General features: G+C 40.7%; 1 protein-coding gene across 2 annotated transcripts in view; it reads left to right on the top strand.

Annotated features, from left to right (window-relative positions):
- NALF1 (NALCN channel auxiliary factor 1) overlaps positions 1–25761 on the top strand; it is a 613401-nt gene that overhangs the window by 558145 nt on the left and 29495 nt on the right. For both annotated transcript variants that reach the window (XM_070579264.1, XM_070579263.1), the window contains exon 2: positions 16430–16601. In XM_070579264.1, coding sequence (XP_070435365.1) covers positions 16430–16601 — 172 coding nt within the window. The remainder of the gene's footprint in view (positions 1–16429; positions 16602–25761) is intronic.

The following is a 25761-nucleotide window of genomic DNA, read 5'->3' as shown; positions in this document are numbered from 1 at the left end:
CTTCCTCCAGGTTTCTCACGCGCCCTGAGTCTCCGTGGACGCCTCGCCCCGCTCTCTTGAACTATGCCATGAAAAGGTTAGCAGCTGAGCCAAAGGCATCCCTTGATGCATAATAACAGTTCTATAAAGCACTTTTAAAATACAAACAGACTTTGAGTACCTAATTATGCTGCAGGTGTTGCTCGTCCCCCAGCATGAGGAATGAGCCTGACTCTCTATCACAGGGCTGACAGAATGAAAATTCCCCGTCCTCAGAGAGAGAACGCCTTTCTCCAGCAGCACTGGGTCCCCATCGTCATGATTGGTATTGATTTTGGATTAGCGTGTATTTCCCATGATATATTTCCTCACGAAAATTTTTTAAATGAAATCCAAGATGAATATGTTCACCTAGGTTTACTATTACTTCAAAATAGTTGTGTACGTGTGTCTAAAATTTGGTTTATATTTTATCTGAGATATCTCTGATTCAGATAGGATTATGCTGGGAGCTAAAGGCAAGACGATATTATAAAATACTATAAAACATTCACATGACACAACTTTTATGACGCTGATTGGCTTGAACCATAGAAGATAATCGATCTCCAGAAGAGAACCTTAATAATTGAAATGGAGGGTTTTTCACACAGACAAGCAGAAGCATCATCAACCAAGCCTCCAAAACGTTTCAACTTGTATATTACCCTCTGTGTTTGATGTTGTTCCAAATAACAATATAAACAATTCAGAAGGACTGAACTCGTTTAGGCATATGTTTGAGACAAATGTGACAACAGAGCATACTGAGCGGTTTAGGTCAGAGCTTCATCCCCAAGCAGAGCTATACATTGAGCTTCTGGGCCTCTTTCCCCTGTGATGATGGGAAAGCCTTTTCCTGCCTGCTTTCTCTACTCTTCTAAACTGAATTCTTCCCACCCTTCTACCTCTTTGAGATGCAAGATCTTCTAAGATCATGTATGTTTGACAGTCTGATTTCACTTAATTAGACTGTCATCTTGGCAATAAGGAGCCCATTTCAGTACAAGGATAGGAGCTATGTTCACAATTTCATGCTACCTCACTACCTTTTATTACATATTTTTTAAACAGACTATAACAGATTGTAGCTGCCATTGACCTTCATTGAGATTAACCTTATTGATATCACTGTTTATCTAAATTAACCAAAAAATACAGATTGATCAATAATGGTACCACTCCCTTTAGCAATGTATCTGGCATATGCTCTTCACATAATAGATACTTAGTAAATGTTGGTGGCATAAGTTAGTAACAAAAGGCAATTCGTTAGTTCTACCAGTATATATTACACATAAAGAGTTTACATCCTGAAATATGGGTCTTTGTCCACACATACATTAGCAAAGTCTTATTAGACTTGATTATATTTTATTTTTCCTTACATGCATATGGTAATTTTATCCTTCCTAAAATCCTATAAGGTTGGTATTACTAACTGAAGCTCAAATAAGCTAAGTGCAAATAAACGCACGTTAACACATCTCCAGTCATAAATGCCACTGCTCACAGCTTCCCAGGGATCTTCCTCACTTGAAGGACTCATCTCGCCATTCTGTATTCTTTTCCCTTTCACTGTCAATCTCATCGTATAAAACTGGCATGTATCAGGGAGGTCTGATTGTTTTAACCATACTTACTTGTCTATCAAGTCATGAACATCGCCAGTGCCATGCAGTCTTGAATTGTGAAATGGAAAAGACGTCTCGGAAAAGCAGTTGCTAGAAATTTAGCTTAAAGTAATTGCCAAGAACATTTGATCAGAAGGTCTGAATTCATTCTTAATCACTGTTTTAATGTTTAAAAGCCATCTACACGCATGGTGTTTACCAAACCTTTTCCCTGGAAGGAGTTTTACACACCTTGTGTCTTGAACATCTTTAGCAGCTTGCAATAATCAGACCCATTCAACAACTCTTCAGAGGTCGTGGCACAGGGCTAGACACTGAAGACTCTCTAGAAGGATCCGACAGAGTGTTGTCCTAATGAAGAGTCTAGTAGGTGAAACACTGCCTTAACACGACCGTTTTCGACGGAGAAATGAAGCCAACCACAAAGCAGGTATCGAGTGGCTGACAACCCAAGTCAGAACCGCAGGATGCAGAGGCATCTGTGCTGCTTGGCTGAGGGTAACTGAAGAAGGCCCACTCTCTTTCTACAAAAAATATTAGGAAAACTTTTGCACACAAGTCAAAGTCTTTGTAGAAGTACACAGTCTATGTTTAGTAAAATGGAAGATATGTAGAGAGATCGGAGCTCTGACAAATAGGAAGAGAACTGTTGGAGATGAACTGTGCATAGCCTCAAAGAACTTTCTAGGCTGCTCTGACAGTGTGCTGAATTGCTCAGCCTATACTTTTAATCTGTTTGGCCAAAAAGAAATCTCCCTACATGATGCAGCACGAGAATGTCTACATACAATATGAACCATGACAAACCAACCACACTTTTGTGCAGGTAAAATATCTAGCAGCCGTCATCTATGTGGTGCAGCTGCACGGCCGGGTGCGTAGGATCTGGAGACAGACGGCCTGGGGTTTCAATTCTGGCTCCTCCACTCAGCTTGGTGACTTCGGTCAGGGATTTTAACTTTCCGGGCCTCATTTTTCACATCCGTAAAGAAAGGACAAATCTTGCTATCTACCTCAGAGCTACTGCGTCTGATTCTTCCTGCAACAGCTTCTGGCATACAGCAAGCGCTATGGACGTGTTAGTGGTTATCTTTGCTTTTGCTCATCATGTTGGCTTTGTAAGATCTGAAATCACTGATTTGCTATAATCATCAATATAGTGCTTCAGATTGATAGTGATTATGAAGTCAGAAATTGATGTTAAAATGCTTTAGATTAGAGGTCTGTGAAATTCAAGCATCAGGATCTTATGTGGGGTTTTTCCACGGTGAATGAGAGCCCTTTTAGAATGAGCTTTTAGATACTATGAGAAAGAAACAGATTATTGGCTAATTTTTCACTGTAAAAGAAGCCATTTCCATCTGAGTGTTTACACATTCTAATAAATATGCAATTAACATTATTTTGCTGTTGCAATAGAAAATGTAAAACACATTTTCTGGCTAAAACAGATTTTAAATAATGAACAGCATCTTAAATTCTAAGGAATATAATCAAACCATATTTTTGCCAGGATTTTCTGATTCCTTTACTTGATGCCATAAAAACGGCACCCCTTTCTGATGGCTCAGACCCAGAGGCTTCCCTCCCATCATTTCTCTGGATGCTCTGTTATTTCCACAGTGGTGTCTGTTTACATTCAGGCACTTGCTGGAGGGAAGTCGCTTCCTTCCAGCTCACTGACCCTGAAGAAAACAATCTTTATGAAGGGGACTAAATTCTGTAAAGACTATTGGAGTCGGAGTTCTACCCAGGAAAAAAAAATGTAAGAAATGTTCACAAATGTGGAAAGTACTTAGGTGTTTTTATTTTTTAACTTATAAGGAATAGCTCAGTTTCAGTTCCACTGTAAGAGCAACAGGGAGAGGCTGTTTTTTCCTTGATGTGATAATGGAATTTGGCCAACTGTAAAGAAAATGTATGTGTGTGTGTGGTGAAAGTATGGAGAAAGTGATGGTTCTGTGATGTGTGTTTTTATAGCTGTATGCAATGAGGCTGACATAGTGAAATAGTGACGGCTCGAACAAAGCATCGTTTTATGTTAAAAACGTATTTCTGATGGCGTGCTAGGCTTGGGGTAAAATCAGACATGTGGGCTAAGAGTGACATGCCTGCCACAAACGACTCGGCAGTATCTGTTTGTGCGGAAGGAGGAGTGGAAGGTCTTCCTCCTGTCCTTGAGTTTTATGCTCTGAAGCCCAGCATTTGCAGGGGTGGGTTGAAAGAGTCAAATAGCGCATATTTACATCCTTAACTCTATAAGTAGTATGACAGTCATTTTTCTCTAAGATATACACGACACACTTGGAGAATAGGCAATGCATTATATTTTACTAACTTCATATTACAAATTACATTAACATATATAAATGCATGACATTTTCACTATGGAAAGTAAATGGAACACAAGGACCACCCGATTAAAAACTGTCTTAGGAAGTGTTTTAGGAAGTAATTTGAAAGTCCTACCTCTCAAGTTAACTGTTTGTCTTAATTTGAATTACGAAGGCTTTGTACATGAATGAATCTATTTCTATTTTACCTGAAACATCTTAATTTTATCACTTGAAAACATGTGTTTTCTGATTTCTTAGACAATAACATGACCTACAGTGTTCAAAGAATACATTTGGCTTCATCTCAGTGTTTAGAAATAGAAAAACCTGGAAAAATTCAGGAAGAAAAATGTTTCCCTGGGCCAGCCCTGGTGGCCGAGTGGTTAAGTTGGGCATGCTCCACCTCAGGTGCCCAGGTTTGGCTCCTGGGTGTGGACCTACACCACTCATCAATGGCCATGCTGTGGTGGCAGTCCACCTACAAAATAGAGGAAGATTGGCAACAAATGGCAGCTTAGGGCAAATCTTCCTAAAGCAAAAGGAGGAAGATTGATGCCAGATTTTAACTCAGGGCAAATCTCCCTCAGCAAAAAACAAAACAAAAACAACTTTCCCACTTCTGCTGTCCCAAAAGTTGGCAAAACATTTAAGAATGCAGAAAGGAGTTATTAACAATGTATCTTGATTGAATTCAACAAATGATTTAATTTTCTTAATTTTCACAATATGCCAATAAAATTAGTATCAGCTGTTACATATTTGTCTAACCTACTAAGTCTGCTAAGTTATACTAAACAAAACAAAGAAATAGTAGTGTTTTCTACTGTTATTGCTACTAAAAGTCAGCATCAAGACATCCAAAATTGTACTCATTAGCCCAGCTTCTACTGTTGCCTTTAAAAAAGTGCATCAGAGAAAATGGATGCCATTAGTTTCTAGATTTAAAAAATATATATAATAATAATAAAACGTTGGTCAAGAAAATAAACTCTACTAAACAAGAGGGGTTCCCATATGCCTGCTTCACTTGCCGTGGCCATATGGACTCACTTTCAGCCTGTGTATTCATGCTCTCCTTAATTCATTCAAGAAGTAATAACTGAGTCCTGCCAAAGGCCAGGCCCCCCACTAGTGGAGTATTCATCGATGAGTAAAGACAGACAAGTTCTTGCCCTCATTATGATTTTTGTTGTTTGTCTAGTTGGTTAGATAAAATTCATTAAAATTTCTTGAACATTTCAAGCAAGTGTTCAGTTTTAAATGTCTGTGCAATATAATTTCACAATTTACATGATTTTTTCCATACTTATAAAGTTTACAATTTCTTTTTAACTTATCTAGGCTTCTCATAAGTAGGGTGTACACACCCATGGCATATGCAAGTTGACCCACTGGAATGTGACAAGAAAATATTTAAAAAATTCTATTTATAGTTATCATTTATCGTTTATGTTTTGTGTATGTTTTGTAAAGTGCACCTTATACAATAGTTCATGTGTAAATTTTATAAATAAATATTTATGTAAGGGAAATATGCTAAAGTTGTAAATGGATGGAGTGAAAAGTGTTTAGCAAGTACTGTTCAAAAGATATACCATTTAGTGTCAGTTCTGTATAGTTTAACAGGTGAATAAATTTTCATGTGAGAAATAATCAGGCAGACAGAAGGAGAGAGAGAGAGAAGGAGAGAGAGAGGAGAGAGGGGAAGAGAGAGAGTGGAGGATTTAGGACTGGACTAGGAAAAGAAGCTTCCTCATTGGTGGTAGCTGTTACTTCTAGTGATAAGCAATTTTTTTCAGACGCAATTTTGGCTCTTTCCTCATTAACAATAGTACTACTCATGTCACCAGTGCTTGGAGTTTCAAGCACCTGTTAATACGACCACAAACACTGTGATCCTTTGCCGTATTGAAAATCTTTCACTGATGAGTAAAATGCTTAACAGTTGCTGAAATATCTTATTGAGATACGAAACGAAATACAAAGTGTTGAAAACGTGTGACTCTCCTAAGCTTACCCTCCGAAGAGATGTTTCTCTCAACCCAGGGACAACTCTACGTGAACTCTCAGGACTGTTTACTTAGACTCGACTGTGCGCACAGCAACACACATTTAGATATGGGGTGGGGCTGCGGGGTAAATGGCCTAAGATCTAAGCCTGACTCTGCTCTTCTCTGCTGTGGGACCTTGGCCAAAGCGCCGACGTTCTCTGCGTCGTAGTTTCCACCTTCATCAAACTGGAAGCCCACACGCACCCGACGTAAATCACACACTGAAGACACCTGGCGGAATAAGCGTGTAGAGCAGATACGTAATTATCCGCTTCCTTCCTGCGGTCTCCCCGCTGCCCTTTGCCCCTCCTTCTCTTTCCTGTCACAGGCACGTGAATCTCCACCCCATTCCTCCCTCTGCCAGCCGGGTGTCGCTCCGTCTCAAGGACTGTCCCCTTCTCTTCTCATCACTGATGAAAGCATCATTTCTGCTTTCCCCAAACCGAAGCGCCCTCCCAGCAACACACCGCCCAGCGCATCCTGCCTGTCTCCTTTAATTTGAGGATACTGCTGTTGATGACAGGAAAAATGTCTTATAAGGAAATTTTTAATCTGTCCTCCATTCCTGCTCCCAAGAGCACTTGTCTACTACCAGGCCCACAGCAGGCTCTCAATCAATAACTTAGGATTACGAGACAGATCGAATGATACCTTGGAAGCCAAGTTCTTAGAAATCACTTAGCTGCTTCCGTTTTATAACACGCTACAACTCTGTATCCTAATCAGACTTTTGAAGTGTACACCCTGTGACTTTTTAAAGCTATAAATTCTAAAGGATCAACGGCACATTTCTGGCTGTCAATACAGACGACATTTAAATAAATAGCATGTTTCAAGGGCCGTGTGACACGTGACACTGCTGCATTCCCAGGGTGATGATTTGTTCCTAGGCTACAGAAGGAGCTGTCATCTCTTCCTGTTCCTGCTCCTCGCCGGCAGGACACAGGATAAAGCAGAAAATCGTAATGATGGCATGGTATTAGCTGCTAATTGTTGAGTATCAACTCTGTGATGACCAGTCAGAAGTGCTCACATCCATGGGAGAAATCAAGAATGTAAAGAGCTACTCAACCAAGGGGCAGCAGCACCTTCTTTGAGCAAAGACACATTATTGTTGTTTTCATTGACAACTGATTTGAATTTGATATTGGCAAAGCCGGGTTGCAGTCATGCATTGCTGATACAAAAAGGTCCTGACCAGATTAAAAAGAAGTGGAAAATTTAGATATATACCCAAAGCATTTCATATTCCAGTTCTAAAGGTATATGGCTATATAAAACGATCAGTTGTTAGTTAATTAATTTTACTTTATTATTGGAAATATTCCATATTTTACTTCGGGTTCTGTGATGAAGCTATGCCCTAACCTCTTTAGACCTTTTTTGTGTGTTTCTGTTAAGTGAGGCAGTTATAGTATGTCCAATTCTGTTGAGTTTTATGACATCTGCATTTTTTACTGAATGTACTGATTACTTATTATAATTTTACTGAATACGTTGGTATTTTCTAAATATAGTCTAGATTCCAGATTATAACACTCATTCATTTATTAATCATCAAGCGCTCCTTGAATTCCTATGAGTCCTACAAAATAAAGGCAGTCTACCATATTCACTCCTCTCCTTTCCTTGGTGAATATATTATCCCTTTATATGCTTAAAACTAGTTTCAGATTTATCTACAAACTCACTTCCATTTCTCTTTCTTCAAAATGTTGATTTCCCACTTTTTAAACTCTTTTCAGTATGCTTAACTTGCTTAAGGTATGAAGCCCCAAACTGAATTTATGTTGAAGCATTCACGTGCTGTCTTTTTAAAGCTCTAAATTCTAACAGGATCATTGGCCCTTTTACAATAGGGAGTAATGGACCAGCTTAAATACGTGGTGTATTTAGAGGACCACGTGACATCTGACTGCTACATTCTCAAGGTATTGGTTAGCTGATAGTCTACAAAAGAAGTTGTCATTTATTCCTGCTCCTTTCCAACTTGAGAAAGGGCTGTTGAGAAAACAGCAGTGATGTCCCCCCGTGGCCACACTCAGAAGTAGTCTCCTGAAGGAACCCCCTTCTTTCTAACGCCCACTTGCAGAGCTCCCACCGTCTTTGTCACCAACATGATAATCTGTGAAGGCAGCTCATTAAAAGAGATCTTTCTTGACACTATTAATAAACAAAAATTAAACCGAGTGAGTTTAAAGATCTAATTGGCTTTATTCAATGATTCATGAATCAGCGAGTCTCCTCCAGCAAGCAGAGAGATAGTCCTGGGAGTTACACAAAATGCAGAGTTTTTCTAGGAAGCCGGATAGGGCAAGGAAGTTATTAGCAAAAGAAAAGACAGGATTACTTGGGGCCAGGACATCTCTTTGGCAGGAAGAGACAGATAAGGATTTTATCATGCAGATTGTTACTTCTCCCTGGGGTGTGGTGAGGGGGCGGGGTGGGGGGGGGGTGGCGGGCTGCAAGATGCAGCAGGCCGGCATGACAGATAACCTCCTTGGTACTGACCTATTCCAGACTGGTTGATTAAATTACATTTCTGGGGAAGGTCAAAACTGTAGTTAGGTTAGGTATTAAATCTAGGCTCGGAATCATGGGCTTTAGTGCAAGTGTCACCATTTTGGGCTTGTGGTTTTCTCTTTAAGAACGCCAAAAAAAACGGTTGTTTACTGTGAGCTTAATTCACCTATTACTATCATATTCATTTCTGATGTACAGCAGGACTTTTTTAGAAAGATATCAGTTAGTGTGATCTGTCTGCCAGACCCTTTTTGCCCTAATCCCAGCCATAGCAGCTTGTCCTTTCAAATAACAAGTTCCGAACAAGTTGGAGCTCTGAGGGCTTTCCACGAGCCCTATGCATGAAACCACATCCTGCCTCCTTTTTTGCAGAAATCCTTCTCTGCTTGCAACCCAACCCCATACTGTGCCTCAGCACCCTAACCATGGCATCTCTTTGGAAAGAGAGGTTCAACTCATGAAGTGGGCTTTTAAAATTTTATTTCCTTTGGATTTATTTGGCCTCCAATAAAAAAGTTAGCTGATCACTTCAAAAGGGATCCATGGGATTTAGTATTTTAGAAGCTCATCAAGCTTCATGGTTTGAGTCTTTGCTCTGTGGGGATCTCAGAGCCAGGGGGACTGGCTCACACTAACCAAATCACAAAGCAGTGCTGTGCAGACGTGAAGGCCATGGTATGAATTATCCAGTGAGAATTCCATGGAAGTTAAATTTCTCCCAGGTACACCAAGGGCACTGGGAATACCAAGTGCATAAGGCCCCTTTACAGGAGCCTAGAAGGGGAGGCATATGAGGAAAGAGTGTTGCATTTAGTGTAAGTCCGTAAGAAGTGCCCATTTCAGAGTCTTGAGAGGTGCGCATGTCAGGGAAGGCTTACAGATGAGTCACCCAGGATGGGTAGGAATCAACCAGACTAAGGGATCTGAGAAGGAAGTGGAAGCAAGAGCATGGGTGGAGGGCCACAGAAGGCATGGCGTGTTTAGTGACCCTGCTTGTCACTCTTCATGGTAGAAGAGCACAGGGTAAGTGTGGGAGGGGAGAGAAACGAGGCTGGAGCGCTAAGCAGGACAAGGTCGCAAAGCTCTTGAGTCTAGCCAGCAGTTTAAATTTTTTCCTGAGTGCCGTGGAGAGGTCCTGAGTGATTTAAACTGGAGTAGTGAAAAAAATCAAGTTAATTTTACAAAGATTACTCTAACTGCAGTGAGAGAACAGCAGAGAGGAGGAGTTTACCACCAAGGCACCAAGATAGGTCCATAGGTGCATCTATGTAGTCACTAGGGAGCGACGGCAATGGTGGGAACCATGAGACTTTCCAAAGAAATCAAGAGCTTTGAACAGGTACTAGAGATATTTAGGAGGTAGCCTCACCAGGTAGGGGGTGGTGATTAAACAGTTGTGGGAGAGAGCAGAAGGAGGCATCAGTGATGACTCCCAGATTTCTGACGTCTTGCTTTGCCCTAAAGAGAAGATGCCGAATTCCACTCTGGACTTGTGGAGATGGAGATGTCAAAGAGCACTGAAACAGATGGAGGAGACAGTTTATAGGTAGATCAGAGGATCGAGAGAGAAAGAGAAAGGTGCACTGGAAATAAAGATTTAGGCTTCACTACTTTAAAGATGATAATTGAATCATGAGAGCAGATGATTTTCCTGAAAGAATGTATACAAGAAAGTTTAGAGCCTAAGGGATACCAACATTTTGGGGAGTGACAGGAAACAAATGAAGGACAATAATAAAACAGTAAGTGAAGAGTGAGGAGTGGTCAGAGGAGTAGAAGGAAAACCAGGATAAATGGCGTTCCGATATCCGGGTGCCAGCATTTCAAGAAGGAATTTAATCAAGAGGGCTCAATGCTGCCAAGAAGGTCAAAGAAGAAAATATCCAATTTTAGCAGCTGGGTTTATCAGCAGAGAGGCCAAGTTGTCTAGAAAGGATAGTTTCTGTGGAGAGGTTCGGGCTGATGCCAACTCATAGAGAGATGAGGAGGGAAAGGAAGACAACACAAGGAAGGCATTGAGAACAGACAATGCAAGATGTGTGTTAATGAGGAAGAGAGAGAAAGAAGCTCAGGTGGCTTTGTGCCCCTCAGATAATGCTGGGGACACACTGACAAATTCTTCTCTGGTTTCCCTTTTTCTGAGCCTCTTGCATCCCTCTTGGATGGGAACATGCTCTGTTCAAGAAAGCTCAGTCGTGTTGCTTTGCTCTTCATTATCGTTACCATGATGTGTCTGTGGCTCTCCATGATACCACATCTGACTACAGACTGGGAGCGGGCTGGCCCTGCCTTTTTCAGACCGATTTCCTCTCCTCAGTGGATGGACCCTGGGGCTCTGGCCCGGCAGTGAGAATGGTTTGGGTGGACTTGAAAATGTGGGGCAGCACCAGGAAGCTAGGGGAGTTCTGAAGTTCAGGGGAACAGACCAAGTGTTATAACAGGATCCCGAAGTGGGTCAACCAACAGAAAATAGGAGGACATTTGCATTTTCTTCAGGAAATGGAGCCAAGACATAGCCCTGGAGCACAAGGTGTACTGACATAAGTCTTTGGTGGATCAAGGAGGCTGGTTCTCGGTACACAGTCCGTCTCTTAATATTCGTCCACAGATGCCTTAGCTCATCCATAGGCAGAGACTTTTTTCTTGTTTCCCTCTTAGAATCTATCAGTATTTCCAATTTCCGGGTGCAATGCGCTTTAACCAGACGCTGACACAGATATAGAAAAAAGACGACATTCAGATATATGAATGTGAAATTTATTTTGACTTCCACCTCCACTTATAATTGTAACAACATGCGTTCTGCATCAAAGTGCATTAGCCTGAGGCAGTTGCTGTAGCAGACTATTGCTTACATAACCAATTGTTTCACCTCCACACGCTAAAAACTCAGGCCACAAATGCATTAGAGCTGCCAGAAAAGGATCTAATAAAATGTATCAACATGTTATAAATGTAAAAGGAGTCCGTCCTCACTAATAATTGGGGAAAAAGGGAAAGTAACCTTCTAATATGAAGATGACAACCATCTTCAATACCTGACACATTTCTTAAGAATAAAAACTTGCAACCAAGATGAGACTTTTTCAGCAGGCTAACATTTATTTGCAGTATAGACCCGCTACCTGGTGCTAAAACATGGATACAGATTTGGGGGAAGGAGGCAATTGAAAAGGAATGAGAATCTCAGCTTCTATTGGGAAAATATTAATCTTAGGCATTTTGTGAATGGCTCTCTGCAGGATTAGCCATAGTCATATGGAATGTCCAGAACCAAGAGAGGTGATGAGAACCTGACATGCTGGCGGTCATTTATTACGGCAATCCTGTTACCTATGATTATTCAGGGCACCAGGTATAACTTCTAATGACTAATATGGTGACTGTCTAAGGCTCATCCTTGTGTCACATAAAGCATTCTCTTCCAGAGTTCCATAGCTGAGCATCGCCTCCCAGAGTCAGGCAGCAGGCAAAAGACCTTCTCTCCATCTCCTGAGGGTTTCACCTCAGCCATGCTCGCGTCATTGGAACAAAAATTTTCCTGAACACTGAGAATTATCTTTAAAAAATATTGTCTTCATCAAGAGTCTGGAAACGAGGTCGGCAGACCACAGCTCCCTGGGATTGCCCCTCCTGTCCCCACCCTTTGTTGTCCTCGCCCACATCTTCAGATAGGCCTGTGTAACCAGGGAGGCAGGGCAGAGAAGTCAGCCCGAGGGGCATGGCGGTGGACCTTGCAGCCTGCTGTGCGGAATCACAAGTGAAAGTTTGGACAGCGCAGTTCGGAAGTGAAGGCACTTGCAAAAAAAGAGGCTATGTCGGAAATGAGTGATACTCAGGTCATGCCTTCCAAATAACGGGGTGCCTTATTGAGACAACGGCCTGGGGGCCAGCGATTTGGCATTGCCATCGACTGTGACCTTTCCAGGCCCCAATTCCCACTTTAACATGAGATGCCTGCCTGGATGATCTCGAGGAACTTTTCTACTCCGGACCGCCGTGCCCTCAGAGACCCAGACTTCTTCACATTGTCATCAGTTTCCACGTCCTCTGAGAGTTCCAGTTACCAGAGTTCCCAGCGAGAAAAGCTCTGGCCTGGCTGTTGAGACCTGAATTCTACTCGTTGACTACTGTAATCTCTCTGTAACTCAGTTTCTTTCTTTGTCAAGTATTTCCCAAACACCTCACAAGGATGACGTGGGGGAAAAAATAGCAAATGAGAAAATACTTTGGTAGAAAAAGAGAAAATCATTTTCCAAATATTAAGTAAAAATGACTTTCTTGTTTAGGCCATTTTGATAATTTCGTCTGTCCCTTTCTAGGCTGTAAGTTGAGAGTATTTCCTTTGTAACTGTGGGATGGGCAGCAGGCAAGCAGAGTTTTTTCGTACAGTCAGTAGTCATCTCCAAGGGCCACAGAGTGGAGGTGAGAGTGGGAGAATGGTTCATTTGAGTTGTCCTTCATGAGTACAATTACCTGGTGAGCATAACTGCTTCTACAAAGAAAAGGGCACAAGCCCTTATGAGGGGTGTGGGTGCATGTAGTGTAGCCATTAATTTGTCACCAGAGGCCTGACACATATTTTTGTCCCTTCCCAAAATTATTGTTCAGCATCATATAATCATTTACAGTATTTAGTGACACCTAGAAAAGCGATTACCTAATATTTCTCTATGTAGGAGAAGGCTAAGCCATCATAAAAAAGATTTCTGACCTCCCCTACACCATGGAGTTCTTAGGAAAGAAGACAAGTATATTCATTTTTCATTATGTGCTTTTGTTTGAAAATCCTTCAGTACTTTTAAAAATTAATCTTCTTTCTTTAGCTTTATGCCACTGCAAAACATCTAACTTTTTCAACTTCCCTCCCTCAAAAGATCCTACCAGGATATTGAAAAATGTCTGAGAGCCATTTATTTCTCCCACTTCCCTAACACGAGAATCTTCTGCATAGCGTATTGGCAAGAATTATCTTAACTCTATCTGAGTTTTTCCAGTTACAGAGAAGTTAGTACCTCACAAGACAGCCCATTTCATTTTCTGTACATCTCTTCTGGCAAGAAAGCTCTTCTTCCTGCCATGCTAATATTTACCTGTCTGTTTTCTCTCTTGTCTTTATCCTCTGATTTCACATTCAAAAAAGCTATTGGCATCAGCACATAGCAGCAATTCCCTCAGGTATGGAGGACGACAGTAAGGACCTCATCTTTCTTTTTCTGCCCACGAAGTTTCCCCTGATTGCTTTCTGACATATTGCATCCCAAGAACTAAAATTTTAGAAAGTGTTTAAGGCTCAAGTAAGGAATACTCCATTGCATTTCAAACATCCAGGACTTACATCATAAGAATCGGTGATGCACTGAAACGGCCAGAGAGGCCCTTAGCGCCGCACGAAGATCCAGAATTCTGCTGGCAGCCATGCAAATTATGACCAGTCTTCTTCATAACTGTTACATGATATCTATGCTTTGAAGACTTATTAGTTTTTTAAGTAAAAAATCTCCAAAGGAAATATAGCTGAAATAGTATTTAAGGAACCAGAATAAAAATGGGTCAATTCCAATGGGGTGATGCTATGGAGGTTGGGTATATATCCCAGGAGACTTTAACATGCGACGCCCCGTTGCCTGTGAGAGAGGAGAGGTTGTTTCTTCAGATAGGGTTTACAGGTACAGGATGTGACTTGTTTTTCAGAAATCATTTTAATTTGAGTAATTGTCCAAAAACAAACTAGGAGGAGAAACAGCACAGTTTGGCCCATAAAAATATGTGCAATTCTCTGGAATTGCACAGGAGATAAGGGAAATTTTTTGCTGTTAGAACTGTATGTGTAAACAGACTCAGTTTCCTCTAGTACCCGAAAAAGGAAATCAAAACCAGAAATTACAAAAAAGAATGGTCTACTGGCCATTCTTAGCTCACAGCTCAGTTTACAGCATAAATGTCGTATATCGTATTACATATTATGCTATATTACACAAAGACCAATGGCATTTTGGCAAACATCGACAGCTTCCCCAAAGTGTGGTTGGGAAAGCATTCCACTTTTCATTCTTCTGAAACTGATGCTTTTAGTCTCTTTCTGGTGGCATGATGGCACTCCCACACCCTCCACCTCTGTCAGGGGGCCCTCATCCACTCGCCTCACCTCATTTCCATGTTGAAATTTAAGAAATCTTCAGAGTTTCCTCGGCTATTGTAGTATTTTTTTCTAGCAATTTCCAATGCACACTTTTATTTTAAGACTGTTCAAAAGACCTGTAAAAATTCTAATTATTTGTATATTTTCCTATCAAGTTGTATGATGATTATGAACCATTGGTGATAGCAAATAAAATTACTTTTAGCTATCTAAAATTATATCTGAATTTCACATGTATCCCATTTTACCGCCACTGAGGCACCTTTGATCAAAGAATAAAGTTTCATTTTGATCAAACTAATAAAAAGTTATGAATAAAAATTCAATACAATCTCCCTTATGCCAAATGGACGTTGACCAGTCACTCGAAATTTCAGTGCTGATTTCAGATTAATACACAAATTCCCTTGTAATTTCAGAAGTTCTTCTAAAAAAGAAGTTTTCAGATTAAACATAACGTAACTATGAACAGTACAGGATTTGGAATCCTACAGAACATGGGTCTGAATTCTGGATTTTCCACTACTTCCATTATTAATTGTTATTCTTATGCAAAGCATGACTAATAGTTACTTTCTAAGTGTGTGCTGAGAATTATATGGGGAAAAATGCATACAACACACTTAGAATAGAGAACGAAGTTGATAAATACTCGCTATTGTTCTTGCTATGATTGTCAAGTATTTATGACCTCCTAGTGTTCGTTTAACTGTAAACCATTCAATTTTCTATGTAGGACATAGTGGACAAAATCTTATCTGAATAGCATTAACCCTAGAAACAGCTAAACAGAAGCCACCAGTGCCCAGGGTCTGGGAAGTACCTTACTCACGGGGGTCTAGACAGTTGATGGGTACTTTTGTCATTGTTTTAGTTGGATTCAGGTTCAGCTTGTTTCCTTATATTAGAAAAAGGTGTTTTTTAAATATTTATTTTCCTAAATAGCTATCAAAAACAAAAGAGATAAATGAAATCATAATCCTTTTACATTTTATTCAATCAAGTAAGTACTTAATAAATATTCATGTGGATCACACAGCATCTCGAAGGTCCAAGGTGTGGTTCTGGTGAGGTTTCCTTTCTCGGGCGCCTAATGACACCACGGCGTGTTATGTCTGATCTGGGTGGGTGTTTGCAGGCTCTCAGTTGACGAGATATTTAATTCATTTGATGTGAGTCACAAATTTAAATGCTCACTGCCACTTGTTCTCTGCCTTTGGAGTTCAAGCTCTAACTGGCGGGCATTGTCTGCCCTCCTGCTGGGCCATCGTTGTAAAGGACTCAGCGCCATCTAGTGCCCATTGAAAGCACAGCCTGGAGCTCCCTGCTCAGGGAACTGACTCACCTTGCACCCTTCAGGAAGTAACCACAGTGTATCACAGTCAATAATTTCTTTTACTTACCCTACCTCTGGATTTTGAAAACTTCAGATCCTGAATAACACTGCTGTTTTTCAAATGAGCCACGTCAAATCAAACGCTACATTTCCTTTTGCATTCTCTTAGGGGCTCAATCAAATAATGTTTTGCTCTGTTGCAAAGACTTGTGTTGCTACGTTTTTATCACTTGCATCTGGCAATGTGTAAAGATGTTTTCTCAAAATGAGAATTTTCTTATGATCCGCTTGAAACCACAGCATGCTTCTCACAGTACAGCATGTCCTTTATTGGAGTCAGAACTGTTGTCATCCCTCCCTATTTTTGATTCTTGTCTTTTTTTTTTCAGATTGTCTACAAAGCCTGGCTGTGTTCCCAGTACTTTGAAGTCGCACAGTTTAACTGCAGAAAGACAATTCCTTGCAAGCAATACTGTTTGGAGGTTCAGACGAGGTGTCCGTTCATATTGCCCGACAACGATGAAGTCATCTACGGGGGACTCTCCAGTTTCATCTGTACAGGTACAGCGCAGGCCAGGGTTGTCACCAGCCTGTCCTGCTGGCCCTGCTTTCTTATGTGCTGTCGATTTCCTTTGTTGTTTCCTTCCACTGATGTCACCTTGAAGATACAGCTGGTAGTTTTCCACGCTTTCCTTCACAGAAGCCCTGAGACGACTTGATTTGGAAACGCCACGTTACTATAGTCTGCCTGTGACCACAACCATTAACTTTGTAAAAAGATAATTCCCAGGGCAAAATATTGGCAATCATTGGATATGCTTAAACTTGACTTAGAGTAGCTTGGGCTCTGCCTGCATTCTCTTTGCATTACCTAAGAACAGATCATGTGATAAGGCTAGTAAAATTAGGTTTCTTTTTCAAATTGTAACACATTTATGTCCCTAAGTCTATTTTCTGAGAAGTGTTCTGTTACTTTACCTTAAACAAGTATCAGGAGCATAAAGAAATGTCTATCTAAGTTATTTGTGTGTGTGTAGGGGGGTGGTATTAGAGACACACAATAAAGGCCAGATACAATTTTATCTTCTATTTCCCATTAGCAAAGTTTACTTCTTTCAGTAAATGACTCAGACTAGGCAAAACACTGGTATTAGCTTTCAATGTCTGGATATTTATCAGCATTACAAAATTTAGACACAGAATAACAGGTAGAGGAGAAGAGTAGATTGTTATTGAAAATAAGTGATGAGAAGACAAGTGAAAACAAGACATTTTGCCATGGTGGTGCCATAAGCAGAGTTGTTCTGCATTCTCTCTCAGTAAAAAAGTCCATGCAATATCCTTGTAACTACGTGGTTTGCATAGTAGCATGTTTAGTTTTCAAGCTTAAGGATAAAACACCATCATAAGCGTGGAGAAACATGAAAACCCTCTTCTTATATCAAGCTTTGTGAAACTCTATTGAGATCCTCAACATGAGAATTTATCAGCTTCTTTCTAGATCACTTATTTACACGCCTATCCACTAGCCGTACTGTCCTAAGTCTAAGTGATAAGCTATCAAGAGACAGTCCGCCAAAGTTCTCCAGTAAGAAGCTGGCTAAGAACTGGATGAGTCTTTCTTACGCCGCCCAACCTCGCGGGAAGAACATCTGCCTGAAGGTTAGGAGACATGGGCTTTCGTCCTATTTCTGTTATGCATTCTCTCTGAGCTGCCATTTCCTCCTTAGTAAATTAGTAATAGCAATACCCTCATGCATCCTCGCTATGAGGATTACTGATAAGGGAGATGCACAAGGTATGTCGTCAATAGGCTATAATAGCTATTGTGCAACGGAAAGTGATTTGGGGAATGTAACACTATTTGCCAATCATTTTTGTTACTCCCCTGATTGGATGCTGCGATCATTTTTCATCTAGCTCCTCTCTGCTGGGAAGACAGAGTGAGAGCAAGAGGGAGAGAGAAAGACAGAGAATGAAACCAAGGGAAAGGAAGGAAGGACAGAAAGAAATTAATCTTCTTCCTTTGAATCTGAGCCCAAATACACCAGGCACAGGCTATTAATTTACTTGATTTTCACATAAAACTTTTAATAAATGATTGTCAAGAAAAGGCATTCAACTCTTTACTCTGGGTTCAATAAGGTGTCCATAATTTTAGGACCTGCAAAAACATATGGTATTTTAAATAAAGCTTGCATGTTTGTTCATTCACGTGCATACAGATTTTTTCCCTAGAGAAGGTCAGCAGCTTTCTCTAGGTTCTCAAAGCAGACAACAACCTCAAATGGAGGTGAGGTGTTTATCTTTATCTCCTCCCGTTTCCTGGTCTTTTATCTGTATGTATGAATCCGAAATATAGGTTTGAATGGCCGTCCCCTTCTTGGTACACTTTCAAGGCCGTCAGAAAACTAACGATGGGACTTAATCTCTTTCTGCACAACATGAGCAGCAAGTCCACCTTAAATTTTTAGCTGTCTTCGAGTTTTGTAAAATCAGCTTTTTCATAGCCAAATCTTCACCGTTAAGGAGAAGAGAGAGCAAAAGGGAGATTTGTCATTGGGTCCAGAGAAAAATGCCATTGATCTTAGCAGGTCTCTGGGAAAATCTCGTCACTGAATATTTGGGAATTTAACTCTTGTTTCACCACTGTCAGTTGGGTTCATGTTCCTTTTATTACTAAACTTCTCAAAATGTGCAGAATAAATTCTGAAGGCATTTTACTCTGAAGTTCTGTGAAATTTTTTTAACAAAACAGGTACTAATTTTCAGATTGATCCTCTTTTCTATGGTGTGACACTGGGCCTTCTTGAAGAATTCTTATCTATCTTGATGACCAGCAGCCGCCACTTTCCTCCTCAGGTCACAGAGGTCTCTTGAGTTTTGCTGCCGTACCTGAACAAGAGAGATATTTCTACTGACGCTAATCACTTGCTGCCTGTCCCAAACGCAGGCCCCAGAACAGTCTCCTTCTGGGAATAAGTCACCACAGAGAACAGCTCCTAGGGTCCAATGGTCACATCTATGGAGCCAAGTGGCTTCTCACCCTTCCAGGGAAACTAGCAAGACTTTTATATATAGCGTTTGTTCCCAACCATTGTCACACAATTTTTAGAGGCTCATCTCTTACAGATAGACATGAAGATCCAAATAGCCCACCTTTTAGATAAGTTTAGAGTGAACGTGAGTTGTCTCAGATGACTTTATGCATTTTGAATGAAATATCTTCTGTACCCAGGTACAATTAGGCTAAATATAGTAGAGAAGGTAGAGTATTTTTGCTAGCTTCCCAGTTGGCTGCATACAACCCAAGGCCACCTGGGATGGCAGGCTCATAGCAACTTTTCGTGTTCACAAGTAACATCAGGTCTATCAGACTTCTTCCTCATTGAAACAGGTATGAGGACAATCACTAAACACCATTCTATTAAAAGCAACTGACAAGCAGGTTGGTCTTAATATTGCCTCCAGTAAGTCCTCTTTATAAAAAAAAATTATAAGTGGTTTATTTCCATTCTATGTGCAGAAACTATAATCATTTATCCTCAAGAGTTGAAGAAATAGATGGAGTTTCCTTCAAATTCAACATATTTAATTATACTGGTTTCCTTGCTCTTCGAAATACATCCAAGTCACAGCTTCCAGAAGGATAGAGAGCCGTCTTAGAATCAGCCTCGAGCAAGTGTTCAGTAAGCACATAACTACATGTGGCTCATTGCCAGACGTGGTCCAAGTGAGGACCAATTTTGTTCAAGGTGCTTCTCCACGGTGACAAACCAGTGGCGTGGTGAAGATTTTTCCTTAGAGTCCTCTGCATCCAGCCTTCCAGAGCTGTGGAATTACAGGGCCCCCCCATTCTTCCTCTACATCTAGGCTTATTCAATATTTACTGATTCTTAAGATTCCTGTCATCCGAAAAACAGTGCATCTCAGGGGCCAGCCCAGTGGTGCAGCAGTTAAGTGCACATGTTCTGCTTCAGCAGCCCGGGGTTTGCTGGTTCGGATCCCGGGTGCGGACGTGGCACTTCTTAGCACGCCATGCTGTAGTAGCCGCCTCACATATAAAGTAGAGGAAGATGGGCACAGATGTTAGCTCAGGGCCAGTCTTCCTCAGCCAAAAGAAGAGGATTGGCAGCAGATGTTAGCTCAAGGCTAATCTTCCTCAATAATAATAATAATAATAATAATAATAAAAAAAGTGCATCTCATACCTCAGGTTCAGTGAACCATTTAGAAGGTTCAGAACACATACAATGTCTTTAAATAATCAGGAATTACTTATAACTTTGGTAAGAGTTATTAGATTCGATATTTGGTGCATCATTTCTTTATGATGCTTGCACTACTTACTGATGTCCTAAATTTGAATGTTTTAAATTTTTATATTTTGATCAGCTACTTCTTGTGTGTATGATCCCTGGTAACCCCATAACTTATGAAAAAACCTGAAATATCTGAGAATCCATGTCTATTGCTATACACTGTCTTTGAGGATGTTACAAAAGGTCATGACCAAATGTTCTGACCCCAAACCTAGATGACAAGAAGAGCGCCTCCTTGTATGTTTCAGGAGACAAAGGAAAGACACTTTGCCTGAGATCTCTCTTGGCTTTTCTGTTAAAGAATAAAACTGACACCTTACTGAAGGAGTGTTTGAAATATTAATTAGGGAGAAATTCTGAGGCACTTTCCGGGTGAAGCCCGTCGTTTAATGTTAGGCATTATTGAGCTGACATCTTTCAAGGTAGATTCTGTTCTCACGCTCAGTTCTCATAATGTGCTGCTATTTTAGAAACTCAGTTTCTTCATCTTTCAAGTGAGGGGGTGGAGTGGTTTGTGGATTCTGGATGTCAACCCATCATCATGGTAATTATTCGGGTTTCCCCTCTGCACACTCCCTTGCCTTATTCGAGATCCCCAGGAGAAATCCCTAATTGCTTACCTGTGTCAGCGAGCCAACATTGAGAAAACAGAAGTAGCAGAGGATCACAGGCGCGGGTGCTATGGTAACAAACACGAAAATTGCCATTTGGTTGATAGGTAAAATAGACTCGACTTGATCCGTTGTTATATTTTTTCATAGAGAAATTGTTGAAAGAAAAAATGTAAAAGTTGGTTTGCTGGGGGTTACTGACAATGGAGATAAAACATATTTTGAGAATTCCGCATTTCATTTTTTAGCTATGACAAGAATCAGGTTCTGTTTCTGCCTCTTGGGGAAATACTGTGGGAGGTTGTTGTCGGTTGAAGTGACACCTGATCCTGATGTGCTGGAGGAGGGGGACGCCTGGTGGCGAGGCTGTGCTACTGCAGGGGATCTGAAGGAGATTCCGGCCTGCAGGCAAGAGAAGTAAATAATCCGTAGAGAGGAAAAGATGGGAGAAAATACTTTGATATGCATATTGATCAAATTAGAAAGGAATTTTTTTTTAATGTGTTGTGTCTTATAATTCACATGAAAGAGTTCACAACTGTGAAAGATCATTTCCAAAATCCAGTTCTGACATGACTAGGGAATTGATAAACATTTTAAAGAGATAATATAACATAAAAGACTTTCTCATTAAAGGAGTGTTTTACTAGAAAAATCTGCTACCCATAGATTTTAATTTGGACGTCTGTGATATTTTCAATTTCTATATTTTCCCCAATGTGTGAATAGGTTTCCTTATTTTCTGAAATGCAGGGATTTTTTCTGAAAAAAGAATAATGAAATATCACTTTAGCTGAAGTACCATTTGATGTCTTACAAAATGTTTTAATAAATATATCAAATATTTAGGCCAAAAGAGAAATGTGAAAGGAGATGGTATGACCAGAACAAAATAAAGAAATTTGAAAATAGGTTATAAGAAAACTGTTAAGTAGAAAGTAGCTACTTCATGTGTTTGGGATCTCTTCTTCCATTAAAACACTGTCCTCTTTGAGGTTTATTCTAATTTATATATTTGAATCTGAGTTCACATCATCATACCTAAGATCGTCCTCCCTGACTTCTACCCCATATGTATTATCAACAGTTCAAGTTCGCCTGGGGCAAGGGGACTAGCTCAGGGAAAGAGCTCTGGAGTAGAAACGAGGATTCTGCCGGTAGCAGTGAATCTTGGAGCATCACACCATCTAGGTTTCCGTTTCAAAAAGTGGCTCACAGGGCTGGGCCTCTGGGATACTCAGTCCACCAGGTTGTTGAGAGCAGAATCCTGAGTTAGGGGGGCCCTCCTCCGGTCCAGCAGGCCGATACCTGTGGAAGGGCCAAGCGCCGTCACTCCAGAGGAGGGTGCAGATTCCCTGCTCGTGTGCGTTGGGAGAGAAAGACATCCGGCTCCATGTCATCCTGGATGCTCCTTGCTACAGAGCCGGGAAGAACTTATGGATAAACTTGTCTACCTCCAGGTTTGCTGATAAAGCTGACCCTACCTGCACAAGATTGCACACCTAGGCAAACTTCAGGGAAAATCTAACATAGCCCAAGCTGTCTTTCTTCATTTCATCTCTATGCCTTGCCTGATCCGAGAGGAGAAATGAAAGGGATTAGACCATGGAGAGTTGAGGAAACTAGGCCTGGAGCATTTGCATGGCCTGGAGTTGGGTCAGTCCCAGGCAGTGTCCAGTCGTGACTGCAGTGAGCCCTGAGCTTGGTGCTCCAGGGAGCCCTGAAGGGCCAGGCCCAGGCCATTTGCTGGCCGGTCTGCATGTAAGTGAGCGCTGCAGGTGGACTGAGCAGAAAGCTGTCCTCCGTGATGCCGCCTAGGGAGGGTCTGAGTGACATCTGTCCACAATGCCCTGTTAACCCGCAGCAGGAGTGACACTTACCGCGTCTGGCAGATGTGTCTGGTCCTTTCTGAGCCAGCTAGGATGGACCTCCATCCTTCACTCAAGCCGGAAATATTGAACGCTACCCTAACAGGGGGGCAGTGCTGGGTACCTGGACAGTGAGTCGGTTAGTCTGTGCTTAGGTAGAAGTTGAATCAAAATGTTAGAGATCTTCGTCTGGAGCAAGGAGGAAGATGAAATATACATCGTTTACATGTTTCCCAGAACACCGCGTGACGGGTAAGACTCGGAAGTGCTTACGACTGACATGGTAGCAGCTGAAGCCAGAAGCTAAAGGAAGAATTCTAATTCTGGAATTTCAGTTTACAAAGCATAGCTTTGGACAAAGAGGGATTTCCCAGAACAGGTGAAATCTTATTCAGTGAAGGTGTTTACCTGCTTTCTCTGCAATTACACGTCTCTGTGAAGCATTTATCCCCACCTTGTAGCTGTTCTGGAGACTGAAGTGCTTTGGACATTGCAATTCTCTCTCATGATTATAAATTCAGTCAGTTTTAGAACAAACTCAAATCACAGAAGCCATCCAGTCGGATGTTGCTCTTACATAGGATTAAACAGAGCCGACCCTCACCCTCCAACCTGTTATTCCAGAAACAAATATAGCTCCATGTTTCCTGGCTGTTTGTCCAGAGTTTGTATCACTAGTGGACCGGAAATGACCAGTCTGTCCATCCTGAAATTGTCCTGTAAGCAGTTTCCTTACTGCAGGACAGCAGGAGAAAGTCTGCCAGCGCATGAAGGAGCAGATCTGTCCACGGCTTGAAGTCTGTGCAACACCGTTTTCAATAGTTCCACAAATGTGTCCCGGTTTCGTGACATCACCTATCACACTGAAGATGAACATTACAAGTGCCTACCTGGACCATTTTTTTCTGATTAAAGAAAGGAGAACTGTCTGGCTCACTGTCCTCTGGAAAATTTTGTGCTTACGTGGCTGACTTTTTCCGTCAGATTAGTTAGCAGGTTTTTTAGGTTACATCCATACAAGCAAATGAATATATTAGTGTGAAGGGTAAAGACAAAGATCCAAAGCCTCTGAAGTGTTGGTGTAAATAGTTGTGAATCTAAAGGGCCTTCCTCTTTGTGTTTGGTGTGTTTGTGTCCCAGGAGGAAATAATGCATTAGACAAATTCTAAAGTGGAAAATGAACCAATTTTTCTCAGTTTTGAGATCTTGTCTTTGTGGTAATTTGGCTTGAAATTACCAGAGGAGATGGTTATTGTTAGTCATAATTTCTAATTTATCAGATGATCATAATGTCTACTCTTTGTATTAAATGCAGAGTTTTCTTCAAATTAGTGAAATTTAGAAGGTCAGTTTTTATACTCAAAATGCAGTCATATTTCAAAATGATTTTTAAAATTTTCTTTGGAAATAATTTTTATATTGTGCAACATTCTCTTTGTGCTTTGGGAGATTTATCTGAATGTGTATGTGCATGCACACAGATATATGGCCATATATAAAATATATTGTATATAATTAATTTATATATGAGATTCACATATATACACATGTAATTATGCACATGTAATTAAAATAGCTAAATTTTACAAGTAATGTAGGTGATTATAAGAGGAAATGTTTTAGGCTTAAAAATTGAAAATTGAAAAAATTGAAAATTGAATATCAGTTTTTAATCATGGCTTTAAATTAACTTTAAAGGCAATTCCAAAAAAAAAAAGGGCTGAGTCCAATTGGGAAGGCAGCACAGACAGAATAAATGTGTAACTTTCCAAAATGAAAGCTTGGAAATACAAAGCCCAGTTGAGAATAGAATTTCTAGAATGCCATTACAAGACAACAGTTTTATTATCTTTATTACCGTATTGCTTGTATTGCCTTTCAGCCCCAAATGTGATATACTTTCTCTTTATTTATCAGTTTATGTTGTCAAAAGGGTCATCAAATGCGGCAGAGAAAATCTGGAAACTCTGGCTTCACCACAGATGCTCATTCCAGCTAGTAAGGGCAGGGTTCGTGGGAAGTCCACTGTATTCCCTCCTTTACTGAACATTTCATTATCAGAGGGGGAAAGCAAGCTTTCCTGGAGTTGACTTGGGAGCATTTGCCATGATTGAGTCTTTCTCGGAAAGCCCCAGGAAGTCCAACTTCCTCCTTCCAACTTCAGGAGCAAACATCGCAAGGGAAATTAAAATAGTTCCAATCACAAGGAAAAAAGTTGTCCTGAGATAGGATCTGTTACTTGTAATTCTTACAGAGACCATTCTAAAATGTGGAGTCCCATTCTGAACGCTGCAGAGACAGACTGTTAACGTCTGATCTCTCCTAAGGCCGATTGTATGTGCAGGCAAATAAAGTCAACATTTTTACTAAAAATATCATATCTTAAAGGCCGCTTTTCAGGAACTGGATGCAAAACCTAAGTAGTTCTCAGCAGCTCTCTTTTCTCTTGCAATGTAATGTCTACCAACTGTCCCGTGGATGTTTCACGGCTTGAGCATTCATGTGACTGTGTCCCCACCCCCTACCCCCACTGCTCTTCCATTTCTTAAAGTGAATATAGAATTGCCACTGACTTCGTATATGAATAAGAGATAAATCATGTGACCACACTAATGTCACTGACTAAAGTGGCTGATATCCGCAACACTTGAAATAAATTGTATTTACTTATTTTTGAATTGGTAATCATGCACATGACACAAAATTTAAAAGATGTTAAAGAGTGAAAATTAAACCAACTCCTTCCCACTCCACGGTTATTGGTTAGCGATTTATCACAATTTATTTAATCAGTTTCTGATTAAATGGTAATTTAAGTGATTTCTAATCTTTTGTTATTCAATCCAGTTCAACAAGGATCATTTCCTACTCTTGTGGGGTATCTGTAGGATAAATACTGTACCAAGCAGTGGAAGTGGAC

This window comes from Equus przewalskii, chromosome 16 (genome assembly GCF_037783145.1).
Source record: "Equus przewalskii isolate Varuska chromosome 16, EquPr2, whole genome shotgun sequence".
In the NCBI taxonomy this organism is placed as follows: Eukaryota; Metazoa; Chordata; class Mammalia; order Perissodactyla; family Equidae; genus Equus; species Equus przewalskii.
This window is presented reverse-complemented; position numbering and strand designations above follow the sequence as displayed.